This window comes from Hemitrygon akajei, chromosome 21, assembly GCF_048418815.1.
Source record: "Hemitrygon akajei chromosome 21, sHemAka1.3, whole genome shotgun sequence".
In the NCBI taxonomy this organism is placed as follows: Eukaryota; Metazoa; Chordata; class Chondrichthyes; order Myliobatiformes; family Dasyatidae; genus Hemitrygon; species Hemitrygon akajei.
In genome coordinates, this window is record NC_133144.1 from 33212106 (window position 1) to 33229321 (window position 17216).

At 43.1% G+C, this 17216-nt stretch overlaps 1 protein-coding gene across 50 annotated transcripts in view; it reads left to right on the top strand.

The window, feature by feature from the left end:
• The window catches only part of LOC140714198 (sorbin and SH3 domain-containing protein 1-like), a 394119-nt gene that overhangs the window by 321024 nt on the left and 55879 nt on the right, over positions 1-17216 (top strand). For 37 of the 50 annotated variants that reach the window (XM_073025130.1, XM_073025154.1, XM_073025132.1 and 34 more), the window contains 6 exons: positions 1473-1535; positions 2082-2129; positions 7503-7632; positions 10692-10806; positions 13260-13388; positions 17091-17174. In XM_073025130.1, the coding sequence (XP_072881231.1) occupies positions 1473-1535; positions 2082-2129; positions 7503-7632; positions 10692-10806; positions 13260-13388; positions 17091-17174 (569 nt within the window). The remainder of the gene's footprint in view (positions 1-1472; positions 1536-2081; positions 2130-7502; positions 7633-10691; positions 10807-13259; positions 13389-17090; positions 17175-17216) is intronic. The other 13 variants (XM_073025143.1, XM_073025151.1, XM_073025156.1 and 10 more) reach the window with 5 other exon arrangements.

The following is a 17216-nucleotide window of genomic DNA, read 5'->3' on the forward strand; positions in this document are numbered from 1 at the left end:
AATGGAAACAGATCAGTTTGCTCATGTACACTGGCAACGACGCTGCTTTTTGCGAGCAGGTCTATCTCCCTGCACACTTGTCTAATGAGGATATTTGTCCCAGCAAACGAGTTCTTCGGTTACTAGGCCCTGCGTGATGTCTTGCCAAATGGCTGTCTTGTGTGTGCTGGCAGTCCGCCTGAGGCTGAAGAGACTGTACACTTGGAAAAAGAACATTTTTCCCAGTAAGGGGCTCTGCAGGAAGACAGACTGATTCTTCTTTCCTTTGAGACTTGTCAATTGACTGCAATCCTGGATGTGACATTGTGATGAGTGTGTGTAACACTGCACAGGCAAATGCTTGACTGACATTATTCCAGTTCAGTGAGTAGGTCAGCTCAAGTGCAGGATTAACAACATTTTGCACTCTCCATACTGCCCTCCTTGAGGTCTGTATTGCACTATTGACCATAGGTGTACAGAGCCCGTTAGAGTAGAGGCAAGAGGTTTGGCTTCTCCAGCAGATTTTGGCTTTTTCTTTATTTTATCTTAATGCCCTTCCTGCTGCCATCATTCTTCACCTATGTGCCCTCCTCACATGACTAGTACTAAATCGATAGAGAATAATCTAACATAGCACATCCACGCAAGTGGAAGCTTCAGTGATGATTACCTCTGTGGAGTAGTAACTTGTGATACATTTGTCCTCCACCATAATCCTCCCCTCACTTGAGAGGTTTCTGCTCTGACAAGTTGGAAGTTATGACTGTATAAGGCTCTCCAGACAGGAGAACTTTAACTATTGGGCTTTTAGATTCTGGTTTCCCTTTTCTGTACAAAATGAACCTTTGTAAGACAGCATTGAATCAATAGCATCTTATTTACTTAATTTTAACTTATTTTTCTTCATTGTGTGAAAATTATTTCATTTTAATTTTGTTTACACTGAAATAGTTTTACCTATTGGAATTTAGTTAATGTGACCAGGGTCTGAGGTTTACCAGTCTCTATTGGGCAATAATTTTATTACTTGGGACGTAGTTTTAAAAGGAACATGTGTCTTCCTGTATGATATAGAGCCACTATGTTTGTATGTTCCATCCCACACTCGACCTCTGTTTCTGAACTGAGAAAGGGAACCGTCTGGGTTCCAAAGCTAGCAGCTTTTCAGCAGTCTCTTGTTTGGATGTGTATGGATATGGGTGATCAGTGAGGGAAGAATTGGGTTGGGTTGTGACTTCCATACCTCAGTGTATCATGAGGAATCAACCTGATTTGTTGCGTTACAGCACTGTAGGGTAGTTCCCATGGAATTCAGAGAAGGTCCAGGAGGAGCATTTTCAACTCAACTTAAGCCTTGTGTTGGACCATTTTCAGTTCTTTAATACATTTTATTTCTGCTTTCCTGTGTGACCGTACCAGCTAATTCTTTTCCTAATTTAGTTGCATGTACTGCTCACCCATCTTAGCTCCCCTTTCCATTTCTTTCCTAGAAAAGGAGACTTACACTCCAACCTATGTCTTCTCAGAGATTGCTAAGAGAGAAATTCTAGAAGGTACAATTTATTTCTCAGCTGCCCTGTGTTGCCCCTGGAGTTTCTAACATATAATTCCCTTTGCTTTGTGACTAAAAACAATGGTGTCAATATACATAAAACACTTCACTGAGTCAGTAGAGGTGATAGTGAGAGATTAGCTTCTGTGCAAGTTGGACTCCAGCTGCTCTGTAGCAAAGTTAAGTGCCTAAAAGAGTTTTTTTTTCCACTGTTTAATTTTAAGCATTCTCTATTTTGCAATGGTATTCCTTGCAGATGGAGTCCAAAACAGGGATTGGTAATGTTTCTGGAAATGCAAAAGTTAACCATTATTCCAATCTTGGATGATGCAAAACCATCCGAATTGGATTTGTGTGCAGTACCTGTATCTAACTATCTACTCTAACTTGTACGTCTGACTATGTGATAGGATAACACTGCACCACTGCAGTTTGAATCAAGTGCCATAGAATGTAGTTATTGTGTGTACAGAGACAGCCGATAGAGCAATACCGAAATACCAAAACAAACTGAGCATGGTCTTCTCATTGAGTATTTTTCTTTCAGATGACGAACTAGATGATTACTCCTCACGATACCCTTTCTCAGAAGATGGTGAGTAGTTTCCTTCTGGTGATAAGTTGCAAACATTGTTGGAGCTGAACATTGACCATTAAGAGATTTAGCCATTTGATCAGTTGGAGATTGGTCCACCACCGTTCTGCAAGACCCTGGCCGATTTTCCACCTCGATTCTATTGCATGATGCCCATGTTCCTAGTTTCCTTTGATATCCGTAAATCTGTTGATCTCTGTCTTGAATGTGCACAGTGACTGAGCCTGCACAGCTGCTGTGTTGGAAAGTTGAGAAGTTCACCACTTTCTGAACAGGAAAAAATGTCCTCTATATCTCAATCTTAAATGGTAATCATCTTTATGTCAAACTGCAATAAAAGGTCTCAGACTCCTCATTGAGTCCTTTAAGAATTTTCCAAGTTTTAATGAAGTTTGCCATCATTCTAAACTCTAGTGCAGGGGTTCTCAACTTGGGGTTGATGGCCCCCTTGCTTAATGGCACTGGTCCAATGCATAAAGTTTGGGAACCCCTGCCCGAGTGAAGGCACATCTAGTCTACTTAATCTCTCCTGTCCAGTGAATCTGTTTATTCCCCTTCATAAATGCTGCCTGATCTGCTGAGTTCCTCCAGATTTTTGTGTGTTGCTCTGTATAATCTCGAGTGTTAGATCTATAGTAGGCAAAGCAATCAAATAGAAAATGCTGGGAACACTCAACAGGTCAGGCAACGTCTAGGAAAAGAGAAACAGTTACTGTTTTAGTCAATGACACTTCACCAGACTGGCAAAGTTCTGTAGATTTCCTGATTTCCAAAACTAATCATGTATCACGTTCCATTTGTTGGCTTAAACAATCAGTGGTTTTCTGGGAAACAGCCAGGGCAACACTGCAGTTTGATCCAGTTGCTGCCCTCAATTCTTTGAATGGTTCTGAGCCAATCATGTGTTTTTGGGAAAGGGGGGGGAGGGTGGTAGGTGGCTAGACAGGCAAAAGTCATCAAATCTGCCATAAGTGATAATTATTTACAGGTGTAGGAGATGCATCTTTGCCCCATCTCTGTGGAAATCCATTCTGTTTGGCCATTTAAGAAGTCAAAAGATCAGGAAGGGGATGGTGGAGGAAAATTCACTGAGGTAGATTGGCCTTGATCTTGATGAATGGGGGAGCAGGCATGAAGGGCTGACTGGCTTATAGCTCCCACTTCTTAGGTTCATGTTCCTCAAAGCCATAGCTGTAGAGTTGTACAGCATAGAATCAGGGCCATTCGCCCACTGTGTCTATGCAGACTCTCAGACCTGCAGTTTTATATCATTTGGCTTGATAATTTAAGCAGCACATTCACAAGGCGTGAGCTCTGCTGAAAAAAATAAAAATGAAACCTTTTCTGGCTTTTACTACTTTGCAAAAGTTTTAATCTGGAGATGTGGTTTGGGATAAGGACATTTCTGGGAATTTGCTTCAGACCAGAGCATAATTGGATGGACAAGGACCCAAAATAACTTGTGACCTTCTGGTCAGTCTCTACAATGCAGCACAGGGCAACCGTCAAATAACATTTTGTTTGCTCTTTCAGTGGACTAGTCCAAGCAGAGGAGTAAGAACATTTTCCTCCCCGTTCCCTCTTCTATTCCTCACTCTGGTCACTTACCCCTTCTCCTCACCTCCCTCTGGCACCCCACCTACTTCCCTTTCTCCCATGGTCCACTCTCCCCTCCTAACAGATTCCTTATTCTCCAGCCATTTATTTACCTTTGCCACCCACCCGGCTTCAACTAGCACCTTCCAGCCAGTTCGCCTCCCCCTCTCCCCACCTTTCTATTCTGATGACATCCCCCTTCCTTTCCAGTCCTGATGAAGGGCCTCAGCTTGAAATGCCGACTGCTCATTCATTTCCATGGATGCTGCCTGATTTGCTGAGTTCCTCCAGAGTTTTGTGTGTGTTACGCTGGATTTCCAGCATCAGCAGAATCTCTCGGGTTTATGACTTTGCACCCAGCCCAGTCCCCATAAGGGCTGTCTTACACTGTTGACAGGAGTACACAGCCTCAGGGGTACTCCCAATCACGGACACCAATGGTACTGACAGCAGTAGGACTGTCTTCTTCAATGCAACAGCAGCAAGAATGAATCCACTGTGAGCAACTATGGTGGTGGGGAGCTGGAAAAGTGCAAACTAGAAATATTGGGGGCTTTGTTCAGGGAGGACCTTTATCTAGTACAATTGCAAGTTGGTCTTTAAAATCAGTGTCATGTATCATATCAGTTTTGCTTTGTACTTTGACTTCCAAGAAGCAGCTCATTGGGGTTAGTCTGGATTTGAATCTTTTTGCAGAAAGTTGTGAAATATAGAAGTATGTGGCTGTCATGAAAAAGAGTAACCATGGAAACTACAGAATGAGTGAAAACAGCACCAGCAGTGAAGAGAATCTGTAGCTCCTCTGTGTGCTTAGCATGCACCATTGTCTATAGAAACAGGCTGATACTTGCAAACTGCTCATTTGTTCACAGTCCCTTTGACCAAGCAACTGTGACCTTTCCGATTTTCCCCCTTGTTGAACAGGCAAGGGCTGTACCCATAGAACATCACTGGTACGTTGGACTGGCAACAGTAACACTGCATAAAAACAGGGAATTGTGGAAACATTCAGCAGATCTGGCAGCATCTATGGAGAGCGAAATAAGGGTCAACATAGATGAGCAAAAACCCGCCACTAGTTTTAATTTCAGGCTTCCAGCATCTGAAGTGGCAAAGCATTGTCTGTTTTTTTAAATTGATTGAAAATCAATTATTTATTTTTTCATTAAAAATTGTCAGTTTATTCCATAATCAGGAAATTCCAATGTAAGTTTAAAGTCTTGAAAAGAAGGGTTTAGTTTGTTTCCAGAAATGTTAAAGTAATTGCGTGCCCACAGTATATTTTGTAAATGTCATTTAAAATGGTTAGTTACCTTATGAGATTATACTTAATTTTAAGTGCCTTTTAATAACAATATTCATTAAATATAATCATAAGGATTCTAAGCATTTTTAAATGGCTTTTAATAATATTATTAATGGTTAGTTTCTTTCAGAATTAGATTTAAAAAAAGTTGTCCAAATGAGGAATTTATTACAAGGATGTCTGCTGCCTTTATTGCTCTTTATTATTGTTAATTATGCAGATATGAAGTAGCTGTTTGAAATTAATTAACCCCTTTTTAATGACGAGTGAGATTAAATGGTAGCAGATTAAATGTTGGCTTCTGAGAGCAATGAGATAGTCAGGGTTGGTGCCTTTAAATGGAGATAAGATTATGTAACAAAAAGAAATCACTCTGTGACCTGACTGCAAATTACATTCTCACTTGATTTAAAAGGGAAAGCGCCCAAGCAGCTCCAGAGAATTTGGATGTGTCACTTATCATTGTTTGCACTGGTCGATTTGCTGAACTGACTGGAACCAAAACTGGGTTGGGATGAAAAGCAGCAGGCACCTCCATTTGTGTTCCCTCTGTCCTGCTGTGCAAACCCCGTTCCCTCACCCCAAACCCCTCACTCCATGCACCTCCATTTGTGTTCCCTCTCTCCTGCCATGCAAACCCCACCACCTCACCCCAAACCCCTCACTCCATGCACCTCCATTTGTGTTCCCTCTCTCCTGCCATGCAAACCCCGTTCCCTCACCCCAAACCCCTCACTCCATGCACCTCCAGTTGTGTTCCCTCTCTCCTGCCATGCAAACCCCACCACCTCATCCCAAACCCCTCACTCCATGCACCTCCATTTGTGTTCCCTCTCTCCTGCCATGCAAACCCCATTTCCTCACCCCAAACCCCTCGCTTCTATTTTCCTCCTGCCCGTTTACTCTCTTCCCAGTTTCCAGTGGGTGTTTATTCCATCCTGTGCTTCAATTCCATGGGACCATCAGATTAGGAATCAGCTTTCCTTGCACTTTTAGACTGGTTTATTTCCCCTCCCTTTTTCTTGTTGGAGTGCTCTCTCCATCTCTCCCTTTCTCCTTCAATTTCTCTATCTCTGTCTCTCTCCCGACTTTCTCCCTCTCTTGTTCTCTTGCATACTCTTCCTTCCACTAGCCTCACTTAATGCCTAACCCTCCAGAGTGTCCTCCCTGTCATCCAAAGTATCTTGTAAACTGCAAATGCATTCTCATGATAAACACGAGACACTGCAGCTGCTGGAAATGGTGAGCTCCACACGCACAATATTGGAGGAACTCAGCAGGTCAGGCAGCTTCTCTGAAGGGGAATAAACCGTCAACATTCCCATCGTGTGGGTTCATCTGATCTAAGTGGTCATTGTCCATGTACAATCCCTTCTTTAATCAGGCACATTGACTGTTGTGTCAGTAATCCTGCGTGCTCCCAGAGGCACAGTAGCAACTGGGTGGGGAAGAGCTGGCTGCATAACACAATTTTCTCTCTAGATGCATTGTAATGTCATAATGTCCCTGCTACAGCCGGATTCTTATCGGCCACAGTTAATCACAGTGCATTATTGTATGGAGCAGAGTAATTAGGTCACTGAATTGCAAGTTCAAATTCTATTGCAGCTGCTGTTGAACTTTATTTCAGATAATTAAATTGGCATAAACATCTAGAGCCAACACTGGGGAAGCAACAACACAAGCAGATTAAAATAAACACTCACTGGGTTCACTGCTGTCCTTCAGAGCAAGAGATCGACCATACTTCCCTCATCCTGTCCACAGGTAGCTCTAGACCCACGAATGCTGCTGATCCCATGAACAAATAAATAAATTCCAATCTGACATGTCTGTCCGCGGCTGCCTCTTCTGTTGTGACGAGGCCAAACATAGGCTGGAGGAGCAGCGCCTGATATTCCGTGTGCCTAGCCTCCAACCTGATGGAATGAACATTGATTTCTTGAATTTCTGGTAATTACACCCGCTCCCCCTTCTCTTCTTTATTCCCTTTTTGGTTACTCTTTTAACCCTTCTTTTCTCCTCACCTGCCTATCATCTTCCACTGGTGCCCCTCCTCCTTCCCTTTTTTCCATGGTCCACTGTCCTATCCTCTCCTATTAGGTTCCTTCATTGACGTTACCTCTTCCACCGACCATCTCCCAGCTTCATATCCCCTCCCTCAACCTCTGACCTTCCTCCTCACTTCATCACTTCATCTCACCCATCACCAGCCAGCTTATACTCCTTCCCATCCCCCTCCCCCACCTCCTTGCTTCTGCCCCCTTCCTTTCTTGCCCTGATAAAAGGGCTTTGGCTTGAATTGTTGACCGTCCATTCTTCTCCACAGGTGCTGTGACTCCACCATTTTGTGTGTGTTGCTCAGGACTTCTTTTGGTTTGGGATGTCCCTGGCAAGCTTTGGCGTAGCTGAGTACAATAGGTAATAATGCCATTTTTGTTCCACTAATGGATTCTTTCTGTTTCCTGCAGTGAAAAGCCAAACATTTGTTCCTCGCTCCAAGAGTGCAATGGACACCTTTGACTCCGAGACCATCGAGCGAAGATCAGCCACCTTACCCCTACCAACCCGGTCATCCTCGCTGAAACCACTCTCTGAGAGGTAAAGTTTCAACTCTCCTTTCTAATGAGTTACCAGTCCCTGAGTCAATGGTTCAAGTCCAGCTTCTTCAACAGAGAACTTAATTGGTCGAGATGCTCAAGGGCAGGTTCGAGGCTGGGTAAATGACTCGCCTCTGGACACACAAAACCCTTTCCACCATCCGCTAAGTTCAACTTGAATCAGGGTTAAAATCAGGTTTATAGTCATTGACATAAGTTGTGAAATTTGTTGTTACAATAAAGAAGATTAAGAAAATGAGGAGTGCAAAAAAAAAGGAATAATGAGGGACTGTTCATGAGTTAATGGACCATTCAGAAATCAGAAGGCAGAGAGGAAAAAACTATTCTAAAAATATAGAGTAGGTCTTCCCTGATTGTTGTAATAAGAAGAGGGTATGTCCCATCTGGTGGGGGCCCTTTCTGAGGGATGCTACCTTCTTGAGGCTCTGCCTTTTGAAGATATCCTTGACGGTGGCGGGGCCTGGGCCCATGATGGTGCTGGCTGCGTCTGCAGCCTACTGAAGCCTCTTGCGATCCTGCGCATTGGCATCTCCAAATTAGATGGTGATGCAACCCATCAGGATGCTCTCCTGATGAAGTCTCGGCATTGGTGTGCGTTTGTTGTGTTTGCATTCATGTGTTGGGCTCAGACAGATCCTCTGAGATGTTGGTACTGAGCGACTTGGAACTGCTTATCCTTTTCACCACTGACCTTGCAGTGAGGATTGATACAATGTAGATTCATGATGGTGCAGCTGTTTTCTTTGGCAAAGGAGAGGCTTGGTTGAAGTATATAAGGTAAGGAGTTTGGACTGAGTGGATAGAGGATGCTTCCTTAGGTGCAGAGTTTGAGTCTTCGGGGTCTTGGGTATAAACTAAAGGGAAATGAGATATAGAGGGAGATGAGGAAAATCATTTTTTAAGTAGCCTATAGGTAGAATCGGGAAGCAATGCCCATAGATGTGGTAGAGGCAGGTTCCACTGTGGTCTTCGAGGGGATAAGCACATAGATTGCAAGCCTGCAGATGTGTATGAACCCAACGGGCAAAGTAGCCTCCCCTTGCTCTGTAACTGATCTATGATTTTCCAGATAAGTGCAGCTTCAACACTCAATCTGAATGTTTACTTCCCCAGAAGTATCAACTCAAAGTAGCTGCAGAATGTGTTGTCTGCAAAGTGCACCATACCATTCTGACTTGGAAATTCCTTCATCAGTTATCTAAATCCTGGAATTTGTTACCCAAACACAGTGAGATAATTTTTCCCACAGAAACTTACAGCGACCACAGTAAGCATAAAGGGTTATACAAGTCAGCTGTGCTGATTTGCCTGATCCTGTCCATTTTCAAGAATTAATTGCATCCTGTGAAGTGAGTGAGTCTCCAGCCTGACCTCTCATTGCATTCCTTTGAGACTGGGGTAGTGGTGCTGATGCATAGAGTAATAGTCTCGAAGAGAATGGCAGTGTGTGCTTTGACCCACCCTGTGTATGCCCACTGTTTTGCCCATCTCCATTTACTTTCATCCCAAATGTGGATGTTTCTGAAAAATACAGATGTTACTATCTATATTTTCTTTAAATTTAAAGTCTACTTGGACTGCACGCTCACATTCTAATCCCCTGCTTCTTTTCACACTGTGAATAACAAGTTATAATTTTTCTGAATTCAATAATAAATTCAAGGTTGTTTATTGTCGTTCTTCAATACACGAGTGCAGAGGACAACAAAATAATTGGTACTCTGGATTTAATGCAGCATAAAAATCCAAGAAGCATAGAGAACATTATTTTTAAAAAAGCTCAATAAATATAAATATTTAAAAATCCTATAAAACACAATGTACACGTGACTTTTATACATAGACTGATTGTACGTATAGAACGTTAACGATAGGTGATTTGTATGTAAGGTGCTGGTGATTGATCTGGTGGGTTAATGGGTGGAGGTGTTGATCAGCCTGACAGCTTGAGGGAAGGAACTGTTTTTGAATCTAGTGATCCTGCCATGGATGCTGCATTGCCTCTTCCCTGATTAGAGTGGGATCAACAATCCATAAGCAGGGTGGATCGGTTCCCTCGTGATAATGCTGGCCTTTTACCGGCACCTTCCTGTAAGTCAACGAGCTGTGCTGATTTGCCTGATTCTGTCCATTTTCAAGAATTAATTGCATCCTGTGAAGTGAGTGAGTCTCCAGCCTGACCTCTCATTGCATTCCTTTGAGACTGGGGTAGGGGTGCTGATGCATAGAGTAATAGTCTCGAAGAGAATGGCAGTGTGTGCTTTGACCCACCCTGTGTATGCCGACTGTTCTGCCCATCTCCAGTAATCCTACTTGCCCACATTAGGACAATATCATTTTACGTCTCGGATATATAGGTTTTTTGGGTAGTGGGGTAGAGATACCTCTTTACCTCTTTCCCTCCACTAGCCTGCAGTTTACCCTTGGACAAGATGTAGCACCTGCTTAGCTCTCCCAATTAGGGTCACATGAAGCCATGAAAACAGGTGGTGGATAGTTGTATGAGCAGCTAATCTTATCACAAGTCCTGGTTATGTGACTACTGACGCCAGGCAGACCATCTCTGGAGTGTATTGATAATGGCTGGAGTCACCTGTCTTGTAAAGACACTGCCCAGAAGAAGGCAATAGCAAGCCACTTCTGTGGAAGAATTTGCTGAGAACAATCATAGTCAAAGACCATGATCGCCTACATCATACAGCACGGCATGTGATGATAATTTGAACGTCTCTCTAAATATCTCTTCAACATAATGACTATATTTGATTTCATCATCACCTCTGACAGTTAGTCCCAGATTGCAACCACTTTCTGAATGTTTTAAAAAAAAACTCATTCCACTCAAATATCATTTTAATGCCCTACCTGTCATCTTATTGCTATGTCATCGTGTTTTTGACCCCCACCCCCATGGGAAAAAGATTTTGACTATTTACCCTATCTATGCCTCTTTCCCCAAGGGGATTAACAGCATCTTTGATTAGGGACCATCCTGCGAGGCGGTTTTCAGTTTCTGTGAATACCTTTCTCCTTTTCCAGGAACAATTGGGGACCGCTGGACAAAAAAGTGGACACACGGCGGTATCGGGCTGAGCCAAAGAGCATTTTTGATTATGAACCAGGAAAGTCTTCAGTACTAGCTCATGAGAAAACGGTAGTGTATGAGCTTGGTTTATTCTTGCTCCAGTTGCCGGCTTTGATGTTCGTCTCTCTGTTCTTCAGTCTAAAAGGCTGTCCGTTTAACTCCTACTATATGCACGTCTGCAGAAATGAAAAAAAAAACAGCTTTGGGAAGAAAATCCTGATTCGTTTCAAATACTCTCTTCCCAGCCCTGTAAAGAGCAACCACAGCTCACTGAAAGCAATAAAAACCCGCAGATGCTGCATTTCTGAAATAAATACAGAAGATACTGGGAATATTTAGCAGGTCAAACAGCACCTGTGGAGGAAGAAGCAGAATTAACATTTTAGATTGATATCCTTCACCAAATGAAATGTTTCTTTCTCTCCGTACAGATTCTGCCTGACCTGCTATGCCTTTCCGGTTATCACAAATCACAGCCTTTTAATGTAACAATGCTGATTGTTGCACCATAACTAAGAAATCTCAATGTGTATTGGCTTAACAAGTTAGCAGTGAATGACTGGCATTCTCAAAGCAACTAATCAACTGATAAAATGTCTCCTTTGGTAAAATAATTTTTATATTTCACTCAGTTCAATATAATCCAAATGCTGAAGTCTGAAAACTAATTCAAAGCATGTCAATAAGCCCATTTCAGAAATGCCTGAAGCAGTGTTCCCCCGTGTACAACTGTCCTCTCGTCTAGTGTTTTTTTCTCAAGCTCCTTTCCTTGTGCTTGGGTTTCTCAGCTGACGTTTAGGTCCCTGATTCTCCAGTAATTGGCCATCTCACCATCACCGAGTTAAAAACATTGCTGATTATCACTGGAAAAATCCTTTTTATCAGCTTATAATGAAACAGTACTTCGCAGAAGTCAGAATGAGACAGACTTCTTCATTGTGAGAGTGCTCTTTGCTGCACAGATCCTCTCTTCTAGCTTATGTAACTTTAACAATGAAATCAATAGGTGAGATCACTTGGCAATTTTTGTGACGGCATTCATTACCTTATGGTTGTGACTTACCTGATGTTCATTTACTTCAATGCTTGAAGCTCAATATTAATGGCCAAAAATTCAGGAAGATCTGGTGTCTTCTTATGCTTCCATTGAACAGGACCTCTTGTTCTAAGTGGCAACATACAATGCTTTGCTGATTACTGCAGCAGATTGGGGGGGGCGTGAAGGCATAGTGGTTAGTACAACTCTTTACAGTCCCAGTGAACTGGTTCAATTCCCGCCGCTGCCTATAAGGAGTTTGTTCGTTCTCCCCGTGACCAAGTGGGTTTCCTCTGGGTGCTCCAGCTTCCTCCCACAGTCCAAAGACGTACCAGTTGGTTGGTTAATAGGCCATTATAAATAGTCCTGTGATTAGTGGATTGCTGGGCTGCTCAGCTCGAAGGCCCAGAAGGGCCTATTCCATGCTGTATCTCAATAAATAAATAAACAAACTACTTTCGTTCTTGCCCTCTCCATAATTAATCAGATTTATACTTTAAACAAATAATATGTTTAAAACTGCTAGTGTTTAAAGACAGTCAAATGGAAATTTACAGCTAAAAAGCCAAAGCGTTGTAGTAATTCCAGATGAACTACACTTTGCCACATTTGGTAATACTATTTATAACTAAGCAAACACAATTCCTTATTTTGAATACACATCACGAATCCATCTTTAGTTCATTGGAGCTAAGAGCAAATTTCGGCCAAATTTTTTTTTTCAATTTATCAACTTGGTTCTGCCTTGTCTGAGAGGAGTCTCATGTGGGTTCAGCCTGTATGTAAAGCCATATTCCAGTGTTATTAGATGGACTTTTATGCGTGAGGTACGCAGTGGTCTGGGACTTGGAAAGTCAGAGGGTAGAGATACCTCTCTAAACCTGGCATTCTTTTTTCTTGCCGGGTGCTTCGGGTTTTGGTGTGAGGAATGGGTGCTTGGCATTCTGGCCAAGCTCTCATTGGTTCAATCTCAGCACATGTTCTGCTTGTAACAGACCTATGGTGGCAGATAGTCTGCAGCTCTCGATTCTCAAAGATCTAAACTAGGCAAAGTACAGTGGCTACGTATAACTACTACACAATGACTGGGCGATGAGTCCTGCTCGTGCGGGTGAGCGTTGGCCCTTGTCGGCTGATGGCTCCCGCATGATTGGGCAATGGGTCCCGCTCACAAGGGTGACGGGTCCAACGCGTGTAGGTGAGTGTGCCCCTCACCAGTGTAAGGTACCACGGCAATAGTTTAGTGTCTCACTGTGGTGGGAACACGGAGCTTTACAAAAGCCACAGGTAAAGTCGTTGATTTGGAGTTTGGCCAGTCCCTTTAGGCAGGTGGCTGACTGCACGCCGTCATCTTGCATGTACTGCATGGATTCTTGTGACGTCCCTCATTGGGGCGTGCTCCTTGGTGGTGGGCCTTACCTACAAATGCATGGTGCTAGAAAGTCCCAGGAGCTGCTGGTGTATCTCACTGAGCTTTTTACATCAGAACGCTGAAGAAAGCAGTGGAAGAGACTCGACACAGCCACCCACAAAGGACAGCCCCTTGGGTGGCAAACGTGATCAGGTGCAACACGAAAACCATTCACACTGTCACCAGGAGGACTTGGGCAGAGATGTAAGTGTCATTGAAGCTAGCATGATCTTTGGGTACAAAGCTTTTCATCCAATACTCTGAAGTGTTTTCCAACGATCTGTGCAAGCAGTTTTGTTATTTTGCTTGAAGTCACTGTTTGTGGTGCCTTGTATCACAGGAATAATGTTTTTTTAAATTTCTTTATCTAACAATCGCACATGAAAACTGGTTAATATGATGGTTTTGTCTACCACACAGAAGTCAGTGGCTAAATGGTGGAGCAGTCTGACTCGTCGCTTACCTCTCCAACCTTCTCCACCCTTTTTGTGGCTTGGTTCTAATAATCTAGGGACTGATATCAAGAGGAATTTTACAATGCACTGCAGTTACAGTGAATTGTGCTGTAAACTCCAGTGTTGCATTCAGCTGCATGGAGCTTTATTTGAAAAACCTGTCTCAGTACCTGTGTTGTGTTGGCTCGGTAAATCATGCATTGCATCAAGAACACATTGAATGCTTTAAGCTAGTGGAACATCCGGAGGTCCTCAGATCTTTGGAAGGATGAACAAATGCATACTTGAAATGGAGGATTTTAAAGGTGGGCACAGAGAGAGAGAGGTCTGAAGAGAAGGAGAGTCTGAAGTCATTCATGACTTTGACTGCATATTGCTCAATTGGTTTATTATAGTCACATGTACCTAAGGAACAGTGGAAAAACTTCATTTTGTGTGCCATCCATACAGATCATTTCATGATGTAAGCACGGTGGGATTGTACAAGGGAAAAGCAGGAACAAAGCGTGAAAGCTACAGAGAAAGTGAAGTGTGGGCACACATTAAGCTTCAAAGACCATGACAGATCGATTGTGAAGTCAAGTGCCCATCTTATAGTACAAGGGGTCCATATAATAACTTTACAGCAGCAGGATAGAAGTTGTCTTGAGCCTGGTAGTACATGCTTCCAGATTCCAAGAGGCAGAGTAATGAGATGAGAGATATCATGCCGGCCTGATCCAAACCTTCATTGATTTGATGGTATTGAGTTTGGAGGGGAGTGTCAGGGATTATTAGATGGAAGGGTTGGAAACCTTTCTTGCTTATCATTCCATCTTCTGTCTTTTTCAACAAACATGAGGGTGTGGAGGTCAGTTCTCACAGAACAGGCTGGGTTGACTGTAACTGATGGGGCTTTGAAAGAAGAGGTTTTGTCTGATGGAGGTTGGAGGAAGCAGAGATCTGCAAATGCTGGAAAGCTGAAATAAAACAGATACTACCAGAGACACTTAGGTTAGGTAGCATCTTGGGAGAGAGAAATCAAGTTGTTACTTTAATAAATGTGTTTAATAAACCCTAACAGGGCATAGAGCTAATTGCCTGGAATTCAGAATATTTGGGGGGAATTCAAAATGTAATAATTCCTAATTGAACTATGTGCTAGGTACCACCATTGGGTAGTTCCAGTTTGTCTCAGTGAACCAAGCTCTGGTTCGAGGTAGTGTAAAACTTTCTCCACATCACTCCAGCAACATGTCACCTCTCCCAAACCCTAGAAGGCTTCCCAGAGCCAGTGTACTTATCTGATGTTTGTGGGACAAAAGTTGGCTGAGCTTAGTTTAGTCACTTTCCTCTAATTGCGAAACCAGCTATTGGATGCTGTAGTGCATTTTATTGCTAAGGCTGGTATCAGCATGGCAAGAATGAAGGAGAAATCCTCTCCTTGTTCAGAGAGACGTTGCAGACACCGCTTTATGCACAGTTAAGAAACTAGATCCTGATAGTGCCCAACAGCCTAATGTGGTCTGTCACAAATGGATCTGTGACTAGCAGAGTAGCTTGAGCTCACTTGGTGACTTGGCAGATTTCCTCTTAAAATTTCCCTGGAGGTTGGGTCTGAAGTATTTTACAGTCAAGTTCTCCTGGTATGTCCTACATCCCATAGTGCACTTCAGCGATTTTGTATTTAACTCCTCCAATTCCGATGACTTAGACTTTCTGCATTTATTTCCTGTCCAAGAGGTGGTGAGCAGTGATGATCCATTGATACGTATCATTATTAGTTGATTGGGGCTTGGTGCTTGGGTGTTCACTCAGTCCAAAAGGCTGTCCCAGTCAAAGCCTGGACAAACATCTGCTCCACCAGCTGAAAAGGAAAATATAAATTTAAGCGTCTGTGGAGCAGTGTGGGCTTGGAGGGCCTGCAGCTCTGAGATCAGCAGCCATACCATGCGATGGAACAGTAAGAATACCTTGTAATGATTGAACAGAACAATGAGCGACATGGAATACTTTAGTGTGTTAGGGACTGCGAATAGGATTGGATTGTAAGTGGAGGTCCTATTTGCAAAATATCTTATACCATTTCATTGCAGACTTCCCATCATCCCATGTTGGCATGTGGCCTAGTGGATAAGGCATCGGTCTAGTGATCTGAAGGTCACTGGTTTGAGCCTCAACTGAGGCAGCGTGTTGTGTCCTTGAACACATTGCTCTGCGACGACACCAGTGTCAAGCTGCTTGGGTCCTAGTGCCCTTCCCTTGGACAACATCGGTGGCGTGGAGAGGGGGAGGCCTGCAGCTTGGGCAACTGCTGGTCTCCCTGCCCAGGCCTGCGCCCTGGAAACCTTCCAAGGCGCAAATCCGTGGTCTCACGAGACTAACGGATGCCTATAAATCCCATCATCCAAAGTTAACTCTTGTGGATTAAATAAAAATAAAAGTGAAAAAGGGTGGTTGTGGTTGTCTTGGTATTTTTCCTGCTGATGATGTGACCTCACAGAGTAGAGGATCACATACAAACAGCTAAATTCAAGGCTTTCCCTTCAAACGTGCAGTGTCCCATGGTTGAACAGCTGGGTGCAGGAGCCTTAATCAATTTTCATTCTCTTCTCCTTTAAGTGGAAGGTTGGAGTGGGGAATTTTACTCCACCTCCCATTGAACACTCAGCAACACACTATGTCATTCCCTCTATAAATCATTCTCTATGCTCATGGTCCCTCTGATCAAAATCTTTCAAACCCTCTTGTTTTCTAGAGTGTCTGTTCTACATTGTGTACTCTAATCTTTGTGTGCTAATCCTTGACCTACCAGTCTGTATTGCTGATATGTACGGCATCAACCCTGAACCTTGCACCTGACTTCACTGAACACACTAATAACGAGGCAAAAATTGGCTTTGTGAATATTGAGTATGTTGAATATAACATAGTTCACTTTTTTGGGGGGAAAAAAATCTTACTCTGTGAATTTAACGGTCCCATTTATTTAACAAATGTCAATTATAAAGAAATGAATAACAACCTATTCAGATCCCATGTTGGCAATTGGGGATTAGTTAAAAAATGAAGATCCGTGATTCTGCCCTTCCAGTCTTTCCATTTGGAAACGAGGAAGACTACCAGCTCAGGGCTCCAACACTCCAGTCTCCACAGTTCAACCCTGCTGCCAGCACCAAGGCGTTCTTCCCATTTCTTCGTTCACCACTTTAAAGTCATTTGGCATTAAATTCATGCAGTTAAATCTAATCTTGGTCTAACAGCACCTCCAAAGAAGCCAGATACCATGCTATGCTTTGCCTAGGAGTACTTTGCCAAGTGTATGTGTGTGTGTTCAGACTGGAATGCTCAGGATCCGGGGGTTTTCCGTACACATCGCCGCTCCTGCTTCCTGTGGTTTTCTGCGTGCTGCTCTGCTCTGTATACTCAATCGTCTTCTCTCTCCTTCACGCCCATGCTGTTACCTCTTCAGAATCGGGATGTAAGTCCAGAAGAAATAGATTTAAAGAATGAACCTTGGTATAAGTTCTTTTCGGAACTGGAATTCGGAAAACCGGTAAGTCAGTAGCTGAGCCGAAATTTTGGTTGGGTGTTGTTT